Consider the following 21,186-nt stretch of genomic DNA (forward strand, 5'->3'; position numbering starts at 1 on the left):
CTTCCTTAAGGGAGAAAAAGATGAAGTCGGGTCGCACAGGAGGCGCCTCAGGCTGGGAGAGGTGGCCTGTGGTGGTCGGAGAGCCCTTGGGAATACACCCACGACCACCCATTCAACACACACTTCTGAACATCCACTTGGCAGGCTATGGGGAAACGCAGTGGGTGTGACCCAGACCCAGCTCTGAAGGACACGTCAAGAGGCAGTCAGGTCCAGAGAGAATTGCAGTATGGGCTTTGGGAGCGTGAGGGATGAAGGGCTCCTCTGAGGCAATGAGCCTTGGGCAGAGACCCTTCGGGGAGGAGGAGTCTGCCAGGTGCGGGGGCAGGAGGCGGGAAGAGTGTTCCAGGGCAGAAGGAACAGTATGCCTGGAGGCCCAGAGGAAGGAGAGCTGGCGCATTTAGGCAACCTGGCAGGTTGTTCTTCCAGAAGGGTCAGGCTTTAGCACTGGGGCTCATCATCGGATGCTTTCCCTCACCAGGGGCCTCCCTCTCAAAGTGTGGACACCACAGGCACCTCCCAAGGTGAGCGATCTCACCCTTTCTTCCTCCTGTATTCTGAGGTTCCTTCCCGCGTAAATACTTACGTTATCGAAGGAAAGAGTTTGGAGCACCAACATTCCGTTGCTTCCAAACTAGAATATTTAATGTCAGGCATTTCTGACTGGGATCACCTTTGGAAAATGAAAAATTAGAATCACAGATTGTCTTATTCTCCTTCTGTGTTTTCTTGAAGACCAGTTGGGAGGAAACAAACCCAATTATTTCTTTATTGCATATAAAATACCTGGAAAGCCAGAGTCAAACCTTGCTTTAGGTCGATGAATTGCTTGGAGGAGAGACCAGCCTATTTCTAACGTGCACGATTAATTATAGGGCATTTGTAAAAAAGAATTAAGCCTAGAAATGCAGCTGGTAAGCTCACACATAATCCAGTAAATAATCGGGAGTCAAACCATTATTTTCCGGAAAACTCGAAATTGTTCAAAGTGCTTTCCTGATTAGCACCTAAATAGTAAAGTAATTATGTAATTAGTAATTAATTTGTCACTTCAGGATGTAATTTACCATATTATCTTTTCTTTAAGTGTGACACAGAGGTAACAGAGGCCACAGCTGTGTGAGCTGGAGTTCAAGGGCAGGCGTGGCGAGAGGGCTCTGCTGGGGTGAGCGCACGGCCAGGCCAGGAGGGGCCTGGGGTTCGGATGCCAGGTTCCCTCTGCAAGGACTTGGAATGAGTTTTACCGTCACTTTTGGTGTGTTAGACGTTGGGTGAGGATGGACTTTCTCAAGGATGTGTCGTGCGTGAGGAAGCCTGCTTCCTGGTTGCCCAGCCCTCACTCCTGTGCCCCCTTTGGGGCCACGCTCAGCGGAGGGGTGGGGAGATGTCAAAGAAAGCCGTCTCGCTGTGGTCTTGTCTTCGGTTTTATGTTTGCGTTTGTGTTGGCCTGTTGTGTGTGTGTGTGTGTGTGTGTGCGTGCGTGCGTGCGTGCGTGCGTGCATGTGTGCGGCTCTTCCATTGCATTCATCTGTCCGTTCAACCAATGTTTGTTGAGACTCTCCTGCATGCCAGGAACTGCGCTAAAAGCTGGGCACATAGTGGGATTCTTGTAAATCTCTGCTCTCAGGAGACTTGGTCGTAAGTGCTTTAAACAGTCTGAGGAGACAGGAATGCAGCAGGTGCCTTCCTAGACCGGCTGACCAGGTGAGGCAGGGGTGACATTTTAGCAAAGGCGAGCAGGCACCGAAAGGGTGAGATGTGGGTACAGCTCAGGAGCAGGCATGGCCGACGCAGAGCCCCCAGGAATGGAAGTCCTTGGCACGTGTAGGAAGGCGGGAAGGCTGTTGTGTCGGAGCAGAGTTGAGGGGTGTGCGACGGGAGGTGAGGCTGGTGGCAGGTGGTGGGTGGCCGCGACCCCCAGCGTGTGCTGGGCCTGGGGCAGGGCAGCCTCTGAGGAGACCCCTCTCACAGCTTCTCGTCGGGGCCTCAGGAGCCCTGGGCGGCCGACAGCAATGACAGTGATGACAGAATGGCCACCGTTTCACATGTTTACGTTTTACCAGCTCCTTTCACGGACTTCACCTCGCTAATCCCTGCCACTGGTCTGGAGGGTGGGGTTTAGGTAGAGCCCAGAGCGGCTGAGCCCAGGGTTACAGAGCGAGTGGCAGCTGGACTTGAACTTGGAGCCTTGAGCCCGGTGCTGTGGACCCTAGGCTGGTGTCAGCAGCTGCCCCCCACTCCAGAAGACCCCGAATGATCGTCCAGGGAGTTGGGGTTGATCAGGTGGCTTTTATAGGCAGCTCAGACAGGTGAGACAGAGTGTGTTATTCATACCGGATGGGATTTTAGTCAGAACCCCGAGGCAGGTGCTGGGGGACAGCCTGGCACGGTCATCGAGAATTCGGAAGGGAGTAGCCCGTAGACTGGGCTGTCGGCCTGGTCCCCAAGGCAGCTGTGGGGAAGGCGGGGGATTGTCGCTGCAGAGCCTGGGCGATTCTTTGTCACCTGCTTGTGATCCACGCTAGGCCTGACAGGGCTCAGATGGCAAGTGTCCCAGAATCGTGGGCCTGGCTGGGCCGGGGTTGCAGAAGGAGGGGTGTCTGGATGACTGTGGGGTGACAGGGGCCTCGTCTATTGCCGCATCCCTGGTGCTCAGCATGGGGGGCCTCCCAGTGGGTGCTGGACAAACAGTCCTTTATTGGGAATTGGGTGTATGCAATGGCGAAAGTTTAGACTTGGGATCCAGCCACACTGCCTCTGAGTTCCAGGTCCCCCCCAACAAGGCAGGGCCTGTCACCTGTGTCACCTCCCACCTCCTGGAGGGCGCCGGCCTCGTGGGGTGGCCCAGCGCAGGGCCCTTGCTGTGTGCAGGGCCGCTGGCTGACTCCACCCCGCGCCTTGGGTCTCTTGCAGCTCCTCCCACCTTTACAGAAACACCCCCCCAGTACATCGAGGCCAAGGAGGGCGGCAGTGTCACCATGACCTGCACAGCTTTTGGGAACCCTAAGCCCATTGTCACCTGGCTGAAGGAGGGGACGCTGCTAGGCGCCAGCGGCAAGTACCAGGTGAGTGCGGCTCTGCCGCGGCCGCCGCACCCTCTCCTCCTTGCCCTGCACCTCCGGCCCCGTGCCTGGTCACGCTTGCGGAGGTGCAGGTGGGGCTGGAGGCGGCAGGCGGAGCGGCTGGCACCCGTGTGCTCGGAGGGAGAAGCCTGCTTCTGTGTCCCCAGGTGCATGGGCCCCAGGCCACTTCCACCTGGGATGGAGTTGGCGGGCCCAGGGCTGGCAGCTGAGCCTGACTCTCCTCGGCCCCAGGTGAGTGACGGCAGCCTGACGGTGACATCGGTCAGTCGGGAGGACAGAGGTGCCTACACCTGTCGCGCGTACAGCATCCAGGGGGAGGCCATCCACACCACCCACCTGCTCGTCCAAGGTGAGAGCGACCTGGCCTCTACGCCCAGGGCCTCTGGCAGGGAGTTCCGGCCCCACTGAGCTTGGGGGGTCCTTCCCAGGGCGTGGCTGGCTCAGCTGGGGGTGGTGGGAGCTCCTCCCACTATCGTGGGGCTCCTTGGTGGCCTGCGGCGGCCCTCCCGTGAGGTGGCAGGAGGCGCCATGCCGAGTGGGTTTCTGCTTTCTCTGAATGTCTGGAGGGCGTCCTGCTGGGCCTCCTCCTTCCCCGGGGCAGGAGCCCTCTCTCAGGCCTCCACCCTCTGATGATGGCATCAGTAAACAAAGATAGGAATTCCGTCCAACCCCAGAGGGTTAAATAACACAGAGGGCATTTGGTGGGGCTGGCGCCTGTGGGGTCAGCACCTGAGATGCCAGTCTGCCTTGCCTGGGGCCCCGAAGCCCCCCGAGGGGGCGGCCTCCGTCCTGCTCTAGGGGTGGGGGCTGCGCGCTGCTTCCGCGACTAGGGCCTGTCTGGAAGACCAGCACCGCCGGGGCTGCTGGAGCGCCACCCCTCTCCTCCCCTTCCCTGACCCGCCTCGCCACCCCTATCTGGTCAGCCCGCAGCCTCTTACTCTCCCAGTGGCAAGGCGGTTCCTTTCTCCTTCCTGCACGTGTGCTGCCCTGGGCTCCGCTGCAGAGAAGGAGGGGCAGGGAGGGCCGTGTGCGTGTGTGTATGTGAGTGTGCGTGTGTGTGTGTGTGTGTGTGGGCTGGCTGCTCGGAAGCCGGGTTTACAGAGGGGGTGTGCGTGGGGCGGGCGTCTACAGCGGGCTGGGAGCACACGGCCACACCTCCGGACCCCTTGCATCCCTGGGACCTGCAGGGAGAGGAAGAACCTGAGCACAGGCAGCAGCTGGATGGGTCTCCATGACAACCGCTTGGCTGTGCTGCCAGCTCCTGGACCAGTGCCTTCCCCGCTGTCCCCACCCGGCTTGGGGTGCCCCTTCCTGAGGGTCGGAGCCTCCTGGGAGCCCAGCGCTGTGGTCCCCCCCCACCCCCCCGCCAGGAGAGGTCATGCTTGTTCCTGTCCCCCCAGGGCCTCCCTTCATCGTCTCCCCTCCTGAGAACATCACTGTCAACATATCCCAGGATGCTCTGCTCACCTGCCGGGCAGAGGCCTATCCCGGCAACCTTACCTACACCTGGTACTGGCAGGACGAGAATGTCTACTTCCAGAAGTGAGTGCCCGCCCTTCCCCTGGGGCCCAGCCAGGCCCCCCCGGGGTGAAGCTTCTGAGCAGGGGCTGCCCTTGGGCTCTGGGAGCTGGCGGGGGTTGGGGGCGTCCGGTCCGTGTGTCCGTCATGCTGAGGCCAGTGTGTGTGCAGAGGGCGCCTGTCCCCCTCCTCGGCTGTGCGGAGGACTCGCTGGCACGTTGTCCAGCGTGGAAGGGAAGACGCCTGCCCCCGCCCCCCCGCCATCGTGTCCCGCGTTCTGTGTCCCTGCAGCGACCTGAAGCTGAGGGTGCGGATCCTGATCGATGGGACCCTGATCATCTTCCGGGTGAAGCCTGAGGACGCGGGGAAGTACACCTGCGTCCCCAGCAACAGCCTGGGACGCTCGCCCTCGGCCTCGGCGTACCTGACCGTGCAGTGTGAGTGGGGCAGGCGCAGGCCACGCTGGCCACACGGGGGGCTGGAGGGCTGTGTGGAGGCAGCGTGGGCGGAGGAGGGGCCGAGGCGGGGACGGGACAGCGCGGGAGGAGGCCTGACCCGGGCTGGTCAGCGGAGGTGAATCGAGCCCCCGCCAGGCTCTTCTCCGGGCCGCACGGCCGCCCGTGTCCGCTAATCCGTTCGGTCAGCCTCGCCCCGGTTGGGCTCAGGGACAGGCGGGCCTTCTGGACACCGTCCTCGTGCCGGTGCTGGCCAGCTCCTCTGTCCGCACGTTGAACGAGGTGTTTTTTCCTCAGTATCTGAGGGCATGTAGCTCACACCCAGTGGGGCAGCTCTCCTGCCGCTCTCTGCTCCCCTGCTGGGTGGGCAAGGGGGACAGATCCTCTCTGGGGTGACGAATCCGCTTCCCCAGCACCGGGCCCCTGGCGGCTTCCCTGCCGCGCCTCCCAGGGCTGCCCGAGACCCCGGGGGAAGGGGCTGCTCTTGGGCCGGAGCGACCGAGGGCTTCTGTGCGGCATCACTCAGCTCGCTGGTCTCGAGTGGGGGAGAGGATGAGTGCCGGGGGCTCATCTCTTGCTCCTGATTGGAGGATGGCTCCGTCACTTTGACAACAAAGGCCCCCCCTTGACGTGGTAGGTGACAGGCGCGCCATCACACAAGGGCTCGTGTGCGAGAACCACTCCCTCCCACAGCACGGAGGGGCGGGCGAGAGTGTGACCGTCTGGAGAGGCGTGGCCCAGAGGTGGCATCTGAGTTGAGGACATTAGCAGAACAGCTGGGGACCCCGGGAGGCGGGCAGATCGTGGGCCTGGCGGTGGGCCCCCTGAGTCCCGACCTCACGCCCTCACATAGTGACGCTGCTGGTGGGGGCGGGGGCCTCCTCTCCGCTGTCCACGGCCGAGGACAACCCTCAGCTGCTGTCTTTTGAGCCCCGAGTTCTTAAGAGCTGTGAGGCCCAAGGAAAGCTGTGAGGCCCAAGGAAAGCTGTGTGGCCCAAGGAAAGCTGTGAGGCCCAAGGAAAGCTGTGTGGCCCAAGGAAAGCTGTGAGGCCCAAGGAAAGCTGTGTGGCCCAAGGAAAGCTGTGAGGCCCAAGGAAAGCTGTGAGGCCCAAGGAAAGCTGTGAGGCCCAAGGAAAGCTGTGTGGCCCAAGGAAAGCTGTGAGGCCCAAGGAAAGCTGTGAGGCCCAAGGAAAGCTGTGAGGCCCAAGGAAAGCTGTGAGGCCCAAGGAAAGCTGTGTGGCCCAAGGAAAGCTGTGTGGCCCAAGGAAAGCTGTGAGGCCCAAGGAAAGCTGTGAGGCCCAAGGAAAGCTGTGAGGCCCAAGGAAAGCTGTGAGGCCCAAGGAAAGCTGTGTGGCCCAAGGAAAGCTGTGAGGCCCAAGGAAAGCTGTGTGGCCCAAGGAAAGCTGTGTGGCCCAAGGAAAGCTGTGAGGCCCAAGGAAAGCTGTGAGGCCCAAGGAAAGCTGTGAGGCCCAAGGAAAGCTGTGAGGCCCAAGGAAAGCTGTGTGGCCCAAGGAAAGCTGTGAGGCCCAAGGAAAGCTGTGAGGCCCAAGGAAAGCTGTGAGGCCCAAGGAAAGCTGTGTGGCCCAAGGAAAGCTGTGTGGCCCAAGGAAAGCTGTGTGGCCCAAGGAAAGCTGTGTGGCCCAAGGAAAGCTGTGAGGCCCAAGGAAAGCTGTGTGGCCCAAGGAAAGCTGTGAGGCCCAAGGAAAGCTGTGTGGCCCAAGGAAAGCTGTGAGGCCCAAGGAAAGCTGTGTGGCCCAAGGAAAGCTGTGAGGCCCAAGGAAAGCTGTGAGGCCCAAGGAAAGCTGTGTGGCCCAAGGAAAGCTGTGAGGCCCAAGGAAAGCTGTGAGGCCCAAGGAAAGCTGTGAGGCCCAAGGAAAGCTGTGAGGCCCAAGGAAAGCTGTGAGGCCCAAGGAAAGCTGTGTGGCCCAAGGAAAGCTGTGAGGCCCAAGGAAAGCTGTGAGGCCCAAGGAAAGCTGTGTGGCCCAAGGAAAGCTGTGTGGCCCAAGGAAAGCTGTGAGGCCCAAGGAAAGCTGTGTGACCCAAGGAAAGCTGTGAGGCCCAAGGAAAGCTGTGTGGCCCAAGGAAAGCTGTGAGGCCCAAGGAAAGCTGTGTGGCCCAAGGAAAGCTGTGAGGCCCAAGGAAAGCTGTGAGGCCCAAGGAAAGCTGTGTGGCCCAAGGAAAGCTGTGAGGCCCAAGGAAAGCTGTGTGACCCAGAGCCCCAGGCCTGTCCCACCCAGAAGAGAAAAAGCTTTCATAAGTTACCTACTGTGTGCCCAGGCTGTGAAGGTGCCAAGGGCAGGGCAGGCTCCTTGCGGAGCAGAAGCCCTCTGCCTGTGTCACCCGGGCACGGAGGGGGCAGTGGCGGAGGGAGAGGGCCAGCAGGGGTGGTCTCCGAAGGACAAGATCCAGCAGGACCGAGGCTCCCATCCTCCAGGCTGGGGCCGTGTCTGCTGAGGGAAGCGTTTCCCTGTCTCCCTCTGGCACCATCACCCACTCCCACTTGTCGTTTTTTACCTCTTTCCTGCCTTCAAAGAGAACCCGGGGGGCGAGATTTTCAGGTGGGTGAGACAAGGATCTTTGTTTCTGCTAAAAAGCAGTGTTCAGAGTATTTCCCATTCATAAACCCTTTGAAAACCTTGGAGGAGAAAAAAAAAAAACACCTACCATACAAAAGTAGGAAGCTATGTCTAAATATATACTTCGGCCTGGTATTTATGTAATGCTCTTCTCCGAAGGGCTCCAGACGCTACCAGAGCCGCCCATTCATCCCCGCCGCCTCCCGGGGAGTCCTGGGGGGAACCCGGGGAGCCTCGGAGGGGGTGACTCACCCACGTCACAGGGCTGCTGCCCCTGCTCTCCCGAGAAGGTTCCAGCGGCTCCGTGGCTGACTCTGCAGCCTGCCTGCACAGATGGGAAACCGAGGCAGAGCAGAAACGCGGCCTTGTGGTTCCGCCCCTGGCCGCTGTCCGCAGAGGATGTGGGGCGAGGAAGGGCTTGGGGTCCCGCAGAGACTCGGGAGGGGTGCTGCTGTCTTATGTGTCCCGGATGCTGAAAGAGTCTTACGAGAGGCCGGATGCTGGCTTTGAGGTTGGGAGTCTAGGGGCTGGGGAGGCGGACACTGGGTCCCTGCCGGCTGCTGAGTCTCTGGGCGGAGCTGTTTGCGGGGAGCTGCAGGCGGCAGGAGCAGCGGTGCCTCCGTGCATTCAGGCGGGTGTTCTTAAGGATGCAGGGCTGGACAGACAGGACGGTTGCTGTGGCCTCTGGGCGGGCCGCCCGGGGGGTGGGCTTTGCCATCTCGTGGCCCCCGCTGGGCCAACACCTGGCACTGTGCCGAGTGGGGTCCCTGGGCTGCGGGGTGGCTCGGCTCCCGCCCCGCCTTCTCACCTCTGCTTCCCTCCCCACACCCCCGGCCCTGCAGACCCAGCCCGCGTCCTCAACATGCCCCCCGTGATCTACGTGCCTGTGGGAATTCACGGCTACATCCGCTGCCCCGTGGACGCAGAGCCACCGGCCACCGTGGTCAAGTGGAACAAGGACGGCCGCCCCCTGCAGGTTGAGAAGGTGCCGGAGGGCCGTGTGCTGGTCGCGGGAGGCCCCCGGCCCTGAGGTGCCGCCTCTGGGGATGTGGTTCCCGCCGGGGCCCCTCCCCTCCCCCCAGGATTTTGGGAGAGCAAAGCTGTTTCCCGGGGGCCGAGTCTGGCAGGGCCTGGCCGCTCTCGCTCCGCGAGACGCCGCACCCAGCCTGCACACGGAGGAGCAGCTCAGGTCCGGCTGCGGGGCCTGGGCCGAGCACCGGCCCCTGACCCCAGCTCCCCCACGCTGTCTGTGCCCCAGCAGAACCTGGGCTGGACGCTGCTGGAGGACGGCTCCATCCGAATCGAGGAGGCCACAGAGGAGGCCATTGGCACTTACACCTGCGTGCCTTACAACACCCTGGGGACCATGGGCCAGTCTTCCCCCGCGAGGCTCGTCCTGAAGGTGGGGCCGGGGCTGCGGGCGGCTCCATGCGGGCGGCGGGCGCCTGAAACGCCCGACGTCACGGCCTCGCCTGCTCTCCTAGGATCCCCCGTACTTTACGGTGCTACCAGGCTGGGAGTACAGGCAAGAGGCCGGCCGGGAGCTGCTCATCCCCTGCGCCGCCGCTGGGGACCCCTTCCCCGTCATCACGTGGAGGAAGGTACCTCTGGGCTCCGGGGCTCCCGGGGAGCGCGGTAGGGGCGCGGCCTGGGAACAGCGCTGTTCCGACGGGGCGGGGGCCGAGTAGCGACAGTGACTCCTGGTGCGGGGAGGGGCAGGGAGGGCTGCGGGCTGGGCCCCGGTGCCGCCCCTGTCCTTCCTGGATCCCTGAGTGTTGGTGGCTTCTCTTCTTCCCTGCCCCTCCTCCCTCCCTCCTCCCCGGCCCCCATGTTTGGCCAAGGTAGGGAAGCCCAGCAGAAGCAAGCACAATGCCCTGCCCAGCGGGAGCCTGCAGTTCCGCGCCCTGAGCAAGGAGGACCACGGGGAGTGGGAGTGCGTCGCCACCAATGTGGTCACCAGCATCACTGCCAGCACCCACCTGACTGTCATCGGTATGGGGTGCGGGAAGGCGGGCCGGGCTCTGGGTGCGGGGCTGTCTGCTCCCAGGTCCGGGCTGGGCCTGGCACAGGTGTCCCCTTACCTGGGGCTCTGGGCACGTGTGCCCACTTTCTCTGCCTGAGACCTCGTCCCCAGGACCTCGTGCCCCTCCGGGGATAGACAGCCACAGTCGTACAACAGCCCGTGCTTTTTGAGCATTTACCCCCAGCTTTAGGCTCAGCACCTAGTGGCGCCTCACCACACACGTGTGTGAGGTGGGAGCTGGGGTTCCCCCCACGCTCGCTCATTGAGACCGAGGCTGGTCTGGGTGGGACGCCCTGCCTGGCGTCACTGCACTGAGTGGTGGGCCCAGGACTCAAGCTCCTGCCGGAGCTGTTGACTGCTGTGCTGGGCTGGTGGGCGGCTCTCACGTTGGTGTTTGGGTCTCAGGCCAGAGAGCTGTGTGGGATGGGGGCCTTTGGGCTTTGCCTGTGGCCGTCGGCAGCGCTTCCATGCTCTCCAGACGAGCGCAGGCCTGGTCGGGGCAGATGACCAGGGGCTGGTTTCCCTCCGGCCCTTATTCCTATGCTCACGCATCTCCTGCTGGAAGGACAAGCCTGCCTGCGGGACGGTTTTCCTCCTGCAGCCCCATGACCCAGCAGGGCTGGGTGCAGCTCCTCAGAGCGTCCTTGTCCCCGTCTCTCCCCCGGGGCACCGCTTTTGCCAGGTGCACGAGGTCACAGCCCGGCTCCGCGGGCTCAGTTCCTCCCGCCTGAGGTGTCCCCTTGGCCTGCAGGCACCAGCCCCCATGCCCCGGGCAGTGTCCGGGTCCAGGTCTCCATGACAACTGCCAACGTGTCCTGGGAGCCAGGCTACGATGGAGGATTTGAGCAGACATTCTCTGTTTGGTACGGACCTCTGTGAGTCACCCCCGCACGCCTTGCTCTCTGCTTATCCCCCCCACCACCGTCAGTCCCTGGGGTCAGGGGGCAGGTTATGAGAAGGGTGTGGCTCTCCACCTGCCCTACCTCCCTCCGGATGGTGGGGTGTGTTGCCCGGTGACCAGGCTCCAGGGGGGGTGGGGTGTCTGGGATGACGACGGGGCTGGGGCCTGGATGGTCCATCACCCTGTGCTGTGCGTCCCCAGCTGACCTCGCGGCCCCTCCCTGTCCTTGGCTCGCTCCTCCAGCTTCCTCTGTTCTCTGGAGCCCGGAAGAGACTCCTGATGTTCAAGGGCATCGTAAGACAGCCAGCCACAAGCACAGATCTAACTTTTATTCTGGCCCTGCACCAGTGGTTCCAGAAACCAGTGTGAAGTGGCGCTCACCTTCCTGGCCTTTTGTGCACACGTGCATTTTCTCTCTAGGACTGTGTGTCTGTCGTCTTTGTACCTGGTTATACGTGCACTTAGCGAAGTGCAGAGATTTGAGATCTTTTCCAAACCTCGGGGTAGACAGACATCTTAATAATGCATGAATCAGGCTGAGGACAGGAGGTGTAGAAAAGCTGGGAAGAGGCGCCTCGGCTGAGGTCCACCCGTCGCCTCAGGATTTTCTCTCCCCACATCCCTATCCTGAGCCGAGCACCGGCCACCTGCATCATGGGTGACATCCTCGAGTGGGGCGGGTGAGCCCTCACCTTCTCCCTCCCAGCCCTGTCTCTTCTGGGTGTGTAGCCCCGGCCAGGCTCACCAGGTCTGGGGGGAGGAGGAAGCATAGCCGGGGGCGCCTGGAGATTCAGGGAGAGCCCTCTGTATGCTGCTCAGCAGCAGGGAGGTTAAGAGGGACCTGGCCTGCTTCCCAGACTCTGCTTACCGAGGCGTTCTGAGTTATGGATGCCAACTGGACCTAGGTGGTGAGCTTGGGGGGCTCGGAGTTGAAATGGAGCCCGCTCCCATCCCCACCTGTTCCCCAGGGCAGGCGGGACGCTGCCAGGCGGCTGCGTGGCCAGGGCAGGGCGTGTGGCCGCCTTTGGGGAGGCCCGAGCTGAAGGTCTGGGCATGGACTGGTTCCCTCGCTGCCTGCAGCTCTGCTTCGCTTTGTCACTCTGCTGCCTGCTGTGGTGCTGGGCGGGGGAAGGGCGGTCACGGGGCTGGGGAGGCCTCCTTCCCACGCTGGTTTCTCTTTGCTGGGCTTTCGGCTGCCTCTGCTCCGATCCCTGGGCAGAGGCTTGAGCTGTGAGCCGTGAGCCCTTAGCCTGCAGGGGCCTGGCCTCCACGGGGGTCTTCGGGCTGCTGAGGGATTGCGTGGCCAGTCCCACAGGACGATGTGTCCTCCCCGTGGTGGCGCCGGGCACTGCGCCTGGGCGCTGGCTTCATGGCTGGCAGGGAGTCAGGTGGGCCGCAGAGCAAGGGTCGACCCTCACCCCTGGTTCCAGTGTTCTGTAGCCACAGCGCGGCCTTCCTTGGTGACTTCCAACCCAGAAAGCCTTAGGGGTCCTGGTCCCCATCGTGGGGAAGCGCTGGTCATTTTTGTCCTGTGCCCAGCTCCTCCTCAGTGACTCCAGCCCGCTTGGACAGATTGAGCCCTCGGGGTCGCGCAGGTCCCACTTCGGCTGTCCCCGGGAGGCTGGGTGGCCAAGGGCACCCGGCCTCCCCCTGGTCCTGCTTCCCCCACCTTCCCACTTTGCCACCTGCCTTGTCCCAGTGTCCTCGCTCCCAGGGCTGTGCCACTCTTAGGACTCTGACCAGGGTGAGATTCTCCCGGAATGCAGTTGGTAATTTGACCAGTATCTCGAGCATCAGTAACGCCAAGGGTCCCTTTTCAGAGAACAGGCACCAGTGGTGGCTGGGGACCTGGCTTCACGGGGACCGGCACAGCCACAGCTGGGGGTCGTGACCTGTTCCTGACCTCTAACCTGGGGAGGCTGGGGCAGCGCCCCCAACTCCAGCACCTGTGTGCTCTCTCGAGTCTCCAGTGTAACCCACCCCGCGCCCTTGTCCCCGATCCTCTCTCTCTCGGGCAGGTTGAAGCGGGCACAGTTTGGGCCCCACGACTGGCTGTCCCTGCCTGTGCCTCCGGGACCCAGCTGGCTGCTGGTGGATGCCCTGGAGCCCGAGACAGCATACCAGTTCAGCGTCCTGGCCCAGAACAAGCTGGGCACCAGCGCCTTCAGTGAACTGGTCACTGTGAACACTTTAGGTGAGGCCGGGCCGGGCTGCTCCTGGAGGAGCTGGGATGGAGAGCAGACATTTCCTGCCCGCTGTACGCGGGCGCCTTGCTAAGTGCCTCATACGACCAACACTGACCTCCCAGTAAGGGTCTGTCCTACCGTGCCGCGTGCTTTGTCCGGGCCAGGGTGCCCTCGTGCCCCGTCTGAGCGCTGTGGGCTGCCCTGACGTGTCCTCAGATGGATGGAAGAGCTTCAGTTCCATCATTCCTTGTTGGCCCCATGTTTGCCTCTTTCTGTGGCCTCCCGGGGGGTTGGGGGTCCTTCCTCCTCCTCCTGTACTCCCGCTGCGCCCTTCCTCTGGCCCCCGGCCTCATCTGGTGGCAGGCGTAGGGCTGCCTCTTCCTTCCTGACCCAGCGGCTCACCCCGCCCGCCTGCTGTTGCATTTGGCCCCTGTCTGCGGCCAGAGAGGTCGGCTGCTGACCTTGCCCCGCATTCTTTCTTGCCTGGCTCACCCCGCCCCGGAGACCCGCGCCCTGGGGCCTGTTTTTCCACCTGGGCCAGAGGGGAACTGATGGAGTCAGCAGTGCTGAGGGAAGATGTTCCTCCTTCCTTGGAAGAGAATGAAAGATACGTTTTGTAGTATCTTTTCCTCTTTTTTAAGATATATTTGATGTGGACCATTTTTAAAGTCTTTGTTGAAACTGACCAGGGATCGAACCCACACCTTCCAGGGATTGGAAGGTGAAGTCTTAACCACTGGACCGCCAGGGAAGTCCCTGTAGTATCTTTTCAAAGATACTGTCTTATTCAAAAAATAATTACATTTCCTTCTTCCATGAAGTTCCTGACTCTTTTCCTTTCACGGAATCTGATGCCCTTGTGTGTGTCGTTAGAATTGCTCTGGAAATGGAGTCAGGAGGCTCGGGCCCACCTGCCCTGCCCCCTTCCCTTGGGTCAGGAGGGCTCTTCATGGGACACGTGTCCTGAATTGATGCCTGCACCCTGGGGACGTGGCCCTCATCGCCCTGGGGTCACTGCCCCCACAGGGACGTGTGGGTAGAGGGGTTGCAGCGGCCTCGGCACCCCCGCCATCACCTCTCCCTCCCCCGCAGCATTCCCTGTCACAACTCCAGAACCCCTGGTGCTGGTTACCCCACCGAGGTGCCTCACAGCCAACCGGACCCAGCAGGGTGTGCTCCTGTCCTGGCTCCCACCTGCCAACCACAGCTTCCCCATCGACCGCTACATCCTGGAGTTCCGCGTCGGAGAGCGCTGGGAGACGCTGGATGACGCCATACCCGGCACTGACGGGGACTTCTTTGCCAGGGACCTGTCCCAGGTGAGGTGCCTAGCGTTTTCCCTGCTTTTCTCAATTCCGGAAGTGACGTGACTCTTCCTAGAATCGCCGGAAGCTTTGAGTGACCAGCTCGGGTGTGTGTGGGCCGGCTGCGTGCCGTCCCACGCCTGCACTCCTGTGCTCCCGGGTCTCCGGCCAGGGTTTGGGATCCTCCTCAGATCGCTGCAGCTGAGGTCCGCAGGTTCAGGGCCTGCGCTGTGGCCGCGGGGAGTGCTGTTCCCGCTTGAGGGGTCTCCAGGTGCTGACACGAGCCAGGGTGGGCTGGGGACCCAGCTCCCTGCTGGGGTCTGATGTGGGCAGAGGCTTCCCAGAAGGGTTGTCTTCCTCTTGCCCAGAGTAGGGCCCCTCCTTTAACAATTCCGAGCCCCTGGAGGAGAAGGCGGTACTTTTTTCCAGCTGACTCCCCTTAAACCGGGATGTCTCTCTAGTTGGAGAGGCAGCAGCTTATTTCTCAGATGCCCACTGTCTCACCCATCTTCCCGTCTCCCTTCCCTGCATACTCTGGAGCTGGGATCGGCTCCTGAGAGCCCGCGTGGCATCTCTGCCCAACTCTGCTTTCAATGACCTCACGTTGGTAGCTTGAAATCGGCCACGGTGGGAGTTATTTATCCCATGGAAATCGGCAGATACTCCGAGTCACAGAGCTGGGGTGGGGGGAGGATGGGCGGCTGTCGCAGGTCCAGGTCGCTTGGCTGACGATGGGGTGTCCTCCCTGGGGCTGTAGGACACGTGGTACGAGTTCCGGGTCCTGGCTGTCATGCAGGATCTGATCAGCGAGCCCAGCAACATCGCCGGCGTCTCCAGCACAGGTACTTGGGGGAGGGGCGGCGTCTGTGGAACAGCTCTTGTGGAAAGAGGCTGAGCTGGAAGTAGAGGGAGAGCGCCAGCTGAAGCCTGCCAGGTGGGTAGGATTTCTCTGTCTAAAGAGCTGCGTTCATGACCGTTTCTATAAGGTAACCACAGAAAGAAATCCAGTTAAGGTTCTTGTTAGAATGGTCAAAAAGGACTTAAGCCCTTTTGCTATAACATTTCTGTTCTTCCAGTGTCATCCTCTTGTGGGGCGGGGGGCGAATTGGAGCAAAGAGACAGAAGCAGGTCAGCAGTACTTAACTGGCGCCTCTCGTTAAGACGGCTTCATGATTAGGGCGTTTCATTTGGAAAATTGCTGTTTGGTGGTGTTTTCCTCCATTCCTTCCTCTCCGTAGATATTTTCAGGCTAAATAAAGCCAACTCCCCAGCATTTTCTCCATGTATCTTTCTTTCTCTTGGCCGTGGTCCCATTTCTGTTCATCTTTCTCCAGCTACACTCCCTCACGTGTAGCAGGTCTCTCCCCCAGAAGTGGTTCCCTTGGTTTGGGAAGAGATTTTTGCTTAGTGATCCAGCAGTGGCTCACGTCCTCAGGCAGCGCCTGCAGAGACCCTCGGAGCCAGTGGGCGAGACCTGGGCCAAGAAGCTCGTGTTCGGGCCTGGGAGAGATATGGGGGCAGCGGGGAGGGCGGGGGAGGGCGGGGGTGGGCGGGTGAGAAAGCCCCGGGGGGAGCGGCTGTGACTTCTGTTGCGTGTACTAGGCACTGTGGAGCTGTTTTTTTCTACACGGAGGTGCCTGCTGTAGCAGCAGAGACAAACATACTTCTGTCTTGGCTTCCCTCCAGGGAAGAGAGCTGCAGCCAAGCTAGAAGAGAGGACTTGAGGGTTTGGGGGTGCCTCTCGTGAACTGTTGTGCATTCGGTGGCTTTATGTCTGGTTCCCGGTAGTCGGGAGGTTCCCGTGGTAAACAAGGATGCAGCTACCTCAGCGTTCCCTGTCTTGAAGCCTCCCACTTCCAAAGGCTGAGCCCTCATTTTCTACTCAGCCAGTCAGCATGATCTGGATTGTTTTAATCCATCGCTGTCATCGACATGGCCATGGATTCTGGCCAAATGTATCAAGATACGTAGGCTTCGCCTTTGATGAGCCTGCAGAGCAGCACTTACTAACACAACTGTCAGGTGACAAGTGACGCAGTGGACTGGTCCAGTCTTGGCTGTCACTCTGAGCTCTGCGAACCTGGGCACCAAGTGAGGCTCACTTCTGCCTGTAGAACAGGGACGTTGTTTGATGCCCCTATCCGTGCCAGCACACGCCTGTGGGGACCAGGATGTGCTGACCCCCTGCGGAAGTTGCCTGCCTGCACCGTGATGGTTAGGAAGGGGCACCTGCGTCCTGGGGCAACAGCCCCGCTGCTGCTGCAGAGTTTCACCCTCTGGGCCCTGGTCCTGTAGAGAGGCTGGTGGGAGTCACGATGCCCGTGTGGCACTTAGGCCCCTGCAGTGTCCAGTCAGCTAGTCACGGGTTCTGTGTAGAGCGTGCTGGTAGGTGAGGGTGGCTGGTGAGGTGCTGGGCCAGCGCAGACCGTCACAGAGCTGGCGTCCCACAGGGAAGAGATAACAGATGGTGTTTCCTCTCCACAAGCCAGGTAGCGATTCCTCGGCTCTGTAAACGCCCTCTCTTCTGTCTTCCCGCCACGCCACCTCTTCATCTTTAGGGCGGAGCCTTAGCGATGTCTGTCCTACACAGTTGTGGAACCACCTGGGGCCCTGGGGAGGGAGGGTCTAACCCGTGCTCTCCCCCTATCCCCCCAGACATCTTCCCGCAGCCGGACCTGACCGAGGATGGCCTGGCTCGGCCGGTACTGGCTGGAATCGTGGCCACCATATGCTTCCTGGCTGCGGCCATCCTGTTCAGCACTCTGGCTGCATGCTTTGTCAACAAGCAGCGCAAGCGGAAGCTCAAGCGCAAGAAAGGTAGGTGTCGCCTTGAAAACAGGGAAACTGGGACCTCGTGGGCAGAGCTGCCGACGGGACTTGCTTTGATGGTGGGAGAGTCGGCTGGGACCGAAACGAGGGTGGAGGCAGACCCGGTGGGGGCACGTGATCCTGGACCCGGATGTGCCAGATGCTAGGGTGCTGCTTCCCTGCGGGGCTTTGCTCTGGGCCCTGTTTACAGCTGGGGAGGGCTGTGTGGCGTCAGGCCTCAGCGGGCTCCCCTCTTTCTCCCTCCAGACCCTCCACTCTCCATCACGCACTGCAGGAAGAGCCTGGAGTCTCCGTAAGTGGTCCAGCCCCAGAGAGACAGGGTACGGCCGTCTGGGGTGGAGGGTGGAGGGCTCGCTCCGTCCCGTGACAGTGTTTCCAAGCTCTTTTCCCTTAACTGACCTGCATGGTAATTTTAAGTTGTCCGCGCTAAGCGGGGGAGCAGTAGTGTAGATGACCCAGAATAGTAGACGAGCTGTTTCTTTCTTTGATTTTTTCCATCCTAACAGGTGTATCTTCTTAATGTGCCTTTTGCTTAAGTTACTCTTAAAATGAGCTTGCATTCCTTGAGCTGGGAGTGAAGTTGCAGGTGTGGCCGGGGAGAGGTGGCAAACATAGGAGCAGGCAGAATAAACGTGGAAACGAGGCGTCCGTTTGGAAAGTGGACAGCACACGCCTAGACAGTTGGGAGTGGAGAGTCGGCCAGAGTCTTTCTCGCCGGCACACGCAGCCCACCAGCATTCCTCCTCCTCACGAGCGTCCTCCTAGGCGCTTGTGGTGCTTTGCAGGGAGAACGGAAAGCAGTAGTGTCCTCTGAGCCGCCTCACGCCTCCTGCTCTCTCCCTGTCCCCAGCTTGTCCTCCGGCAAGGTCAGCCCCGAGAGCATCCGCACGCTCCGCGCCCCGTCCGAGTCCTCCGACGACCAGGGCCAGCCGGCGGCCAAGAGGATGCTGAGCCCCGTGCGGGAGAAGGAGCTGTCCTTGTACAAGAAGACCAAGAGGGCCATCAGCAGCAAGAAGTACAGCGTGGCCAAGGCGGAGGCCGAGGCGGAGGCCACCACGCCCATCGAGCTCATCAGCAGGGGCCCCGACGGCCGCTTCGTGATGGGCCCCTCCGAGGCGGAGCCCTCTGCTAAGGCTCGGCGCATCGAGGGCTTCCCCTTTGCGGAGGAGACCGACATGTACCCTGAGTTCCGCCAGTCGGACGAGGAGAATGAAGACCCGCTGGTGCCCGCGTCTGTGGCCGCCCTCAAGTCCCAGCTGACCCCTCTGTCGTCCAGCCAGGAGTCCTACCTGCCACCACCAGCATACAGCCCTCGGTTCCAGCCCCGCAGCCTGGAGGGCCCCGGCGGCCTGGAGGGCCGGCTCCAGGCCACTGGCCAAGCCAGGCCACCCGCCCCCCGGCCCTTCCACCACGGCCAGTATTACGGGTACCTCAGCAGCAGCAGCCCTGGGGAGGTGGAGCCGCCCCCCTTCTACATGCCGGAGGTGGGCAGCCCCCTGAGCTCTGTCATGTCCTCGCCACCTCTGCACGCCGAGGGGCCTTTCGGCCACGCCACCATCCCCGAGGAGAACGGAGAGAACGCTTCCAACAGTACGCTGCCCTTGACTCAGACGCCCACCGGCGGGCGCTCCCCAGAGCCCTGGGGCCGGCCGGAGTTCCCCTTTGGGGGACTGGAGACCCCGGCCGTGATGTTCCCCCACCAGCTGCACCCATGTGATGTGGCCGAGAGTCTGCAGCCTGCGGCCGGCCTCCCCCGAGGACTGCCGCCCGCCTCCCTGCAGGTGCCCGCAGCCTACCCGGGCATCCTGTCTTTGGAGGCGCCCACGGGCTGGGCTGGCAAGGCACCGGGCAGAGGCCCTGCCCCAGTGCCCCCCGCCGCCAAGTGGCAGGACAGGCCTGTGCAACCTCTGGTGAGCCAAGGGCAGCTGAGACACACCAGCCAAGGCATGGGCATACCCGTGTTGCCTTACCCCGAGCCAGCCGAGCCGGGGGCGCACGGCGGTCCCAGCACGCTGGGCCTGGACACCCCGTGGTACGAGCCTCAGCCCCGGCCCCGGCCCAGCCCCCGGCAGGCCAGGCGCACCGAGCCCAGTTTACATCAAGTGGTGCTACAGCCCTCCCGGCTCTCGCCTCTGACCCAGAGCCCCCTCGGCTCGCGAACCAGCTCCCCCGAGCTCGCCGCGCGGGCCCGGCCGCGCCCCGGCCTCCTGCAGCCCGCCGAGGCGTCGGAGAGCGCCCTGCAGCCGCCAGCTGCTGTCAGCTTTTCGCGCAAGTCCACGCCGTCCACGGGCTCCCCGTCCCAGAGCAGCCGCAGCGGCAGCCCCAGCTACCGGCCCACGGTGGGCTTCACCACTCTGGCCACGGGCTACCCCTCCCCTCCGCCGGGCCCCGCGGGGCCTGTGGACCACTTGGATGTATTTGGACAGACGCCTTCCCCTCGGAGGGCGGGGGAGGAGCTGCTCAGACCGGAGCCCCCCCCGCCGCCGTTGCCTGCTGCAGGGTGAGTGTGAGCCGGCCTCTCCTGCCCACCTCCGCCTGGTCGTCTTCCTCCCCTCCCTCCCCTGCCCTCGCCCTTCCATCCACCGACTGACAGGGCTTGTCGGGACACGCTGCAGCATCCCTTCGGGAGAGGAGTGCTGGTCTTGGCAGAGGCAGGGCGTGGTCACTGGGGTGGGGGTGTGGCTTACCTGCCCAGGTACCCTGCCAGGGGCGTGAGGGATCTTCCCCACCCAGCCCAGAGCTCTCAGGAGGCCATCCGGGGGCCGGGGAGAGGACATGGCCGGGGGGGGGGTTGTGTGGTGTGTCCCCATGAGTGGTCCCCCGGGGCCTTCTGGAGTGGAGAGCCCACCACGTCCCCGTGAGCCTGGCTTTGGGTGGTTCCAGGGTTGGCCCAGAGACCTTGTATCCAGCCTCCTTTTCTTCCTCAGCCTCTCCTCCTTGAAAGCAGGACCCTGGGGCCTGACTTCCCTGGACCAGCAGGCTCCCGTCCCCAGCCTCCTGAAAGCAGGACCCTGGGGCCTGACTTCCCTGGACCAGCAAGCTCCCGTCCCCAACCTCCTGCCCTTAGGCAGCCTAGTGCTTGCCGCCTCCCCCCTCCACCTGGCCCCCCAGCCTCCCTGGAGGCTGCGTCCTGGAGGCTGGGAGCAAAATCTCAGGCCTCTGAACTGTGTGCCCGAGCCACACACCCCACCCCAACCTGTGTGCCTCGCAGGGAGCTGCAGACAGACAGACAGACAGACAAGCCCCTGCGATCAGCCGGCCTGGGGGAGCCCACTGTAAACTGTAGCAGCTGGTGTGCCAGGTACCAGTCAGCCTGGACGCCTGCCCGTGTTCTTTCTCTCTGGTCTTTCTTCTGCTCTCCTCCCTCCTCCTCCCACTACTTCCTCCCAAGTCCGTCCTCTGTCCGTCTCTCTTCCTTCTCCATCTTCTTTGGGTTGGCCCGACTTGCTGGGAAGAGCCTGCACCGTCCGTAGTCCCCCATCCCTCCTGCCCCCCCCGCCCCGGTTCCGTCCTTTGGTCTCTTCTTGATGTGGCCGCCTGTGCAGGGGAGCAGAGTCCAGAGGAGGCTGGCCTGGTGGTAGGCAGACGGGAGGAGGTCGAGAGGAGGGAGCCCAGCGCCCTTCCCTTGCCCCCTTCACTCCCCCCGACTCTGGTACCTGGAAGCACAAGCCTCACCTCCCACCCCGGCTCAGGTGGGGAGCAGGCTCGGGAGGTGGAGGAGAGCTGCGTGCTGTTTGTGCAGGAGATGCGGGGGGCTGTGCCCTGTCGTCTGTGCTTTGTGCAGCCCTCATCTGCTTCGTCCCATCGTGCCGTCTGGGTCTCTGTCTCTCTCCTTACTGCTCCTCACCCCATTCTCTGGCCTCGCTTGTCGCTTGTCGGTTCTCTGGTCCCCGTGCTCCTCCCCTTCCCTCTGGGTGTGCGTGGGTGGTTCCCTCGCACCCGTGTTGATAACCGCTTTGTTTCTGATTGATCTCAGCTATCTGGGCAGTGTTGTCGAGACAAGCCTCTCTTCAGCTCAATAGGTAAGGGAGCTCCGGCTGGGTGGGTGGGCAGGGGGCGGACCAGCGGACGGGCTTCCGCAGGGCCAGCGCTTCCTCCACAGGGGAATCCAGACCGCAGCCCTCACCCCTCTGTGGGGCGGCAGCCTCTGCTCCGATGGCGCGCGGCTTCTGGGTCCCCACGCCCTGCTGCTGCCACAGCTGCCGGGCCTCGCTCGCACCGCCTCGCTGCAGCTTCTGAGCCCCTCCCAGAGCCTCCCTGCAGTTTTTGCACTCAGACACCTCGCCATCTTGCTGCCCAGAGCTTCCCACA

At 62.3% G+C, this 21,186-nt stretch overlaps 1 protein-coding gene across 3 annotated transcripts in view; it reads left to right on the forward strand.

Annotated features, from left to right (window-relative positions):
- IGSF9B (immunoglobulin superfamily member 9B) overlaps positions 1 to 21,186 on the forward strand; it is a 45,983-nt gene that overhangs the window by 12,717 nt on the left and 12,080 nt on the right. Inside the window, exons 4-19 of one of the 3 annotated variants that reach the window (XM_082475858.1) lie at positions 2,914 to 3,065; positions 3,315 to 3,432; positions 4,484 to 4,625; positions 4,893 to 5,038; positions 8,475 to 8,617; positions 8,891 to 9,034; positions 9,117 to 9,233; positions 9,474 to 9,624; positions 10,407 to 10,530; positions 12,575 to 12,750; positions 13,835 to 14,061; positions 14,804 to 14,888; positions 16,702 to 16,863; positions 17,122 to 17,167; positions 17,726 to 19,375; positions 20,852 to 20,897. In XM_082475858.1, coding sequence (XP_082331984.1) covers positions 2,914 to 3,065; positions 3,315 to 3,432; positions 4,484 to 4,625; positions 4,893 to 5,038; positions 8,475 to 8,617; positions 8,891 to 9,034; positions 9,117 to 9,233; positions 9,474 to 9,624; positions 10,407 to 10,530; positions 12,575 to 12,750; positions 13,835 to 14,061; positions 14,804 to 14,888; positions 16,702 to 16,863; positions 17,122 to 17,167; positions 17,726 to 19,375; positions 20,852 to 20,897 — 3,629 coding nt within the window. The remainder of the gene's footprint in view (positions 1 to 2,913; positions 3,066 to 3,314; positions 3,433 to 4,483; positions 4,626 to 4,892; positions 5,039 to 8,474; positions 8,618 to 8,890; positions 9,035 to 9,116; positions 9,234 to 9,473; positions 9,625 to 10,406; positions 10,531 to 12,574; positions 12,751 to 13,834; positions 14,062 to 14,803; positions 14,889 to 16,701; positions 16,864 to 17,121; positions 17,168 to 17,725; positions 19,376 to 20,851; positions 20,898 to 21,186) is intronic. The other 2 variants (XM_082475856.1, XM_082475857.1) reach the window with 2 other exon arrangements.

Source organism: Balaenoptera physalus, assembly GCF_965194825.1.
Source record: "Balaenoptera physalus genome assembly, chromosome: 10".
Taxonomy (NCBI): Eukaryota; Metazoa; Chordata; class Mammalia; order Artiodactyla; family Balaenopteridae; genus Balaenoptera; species Balaenoptera physalus.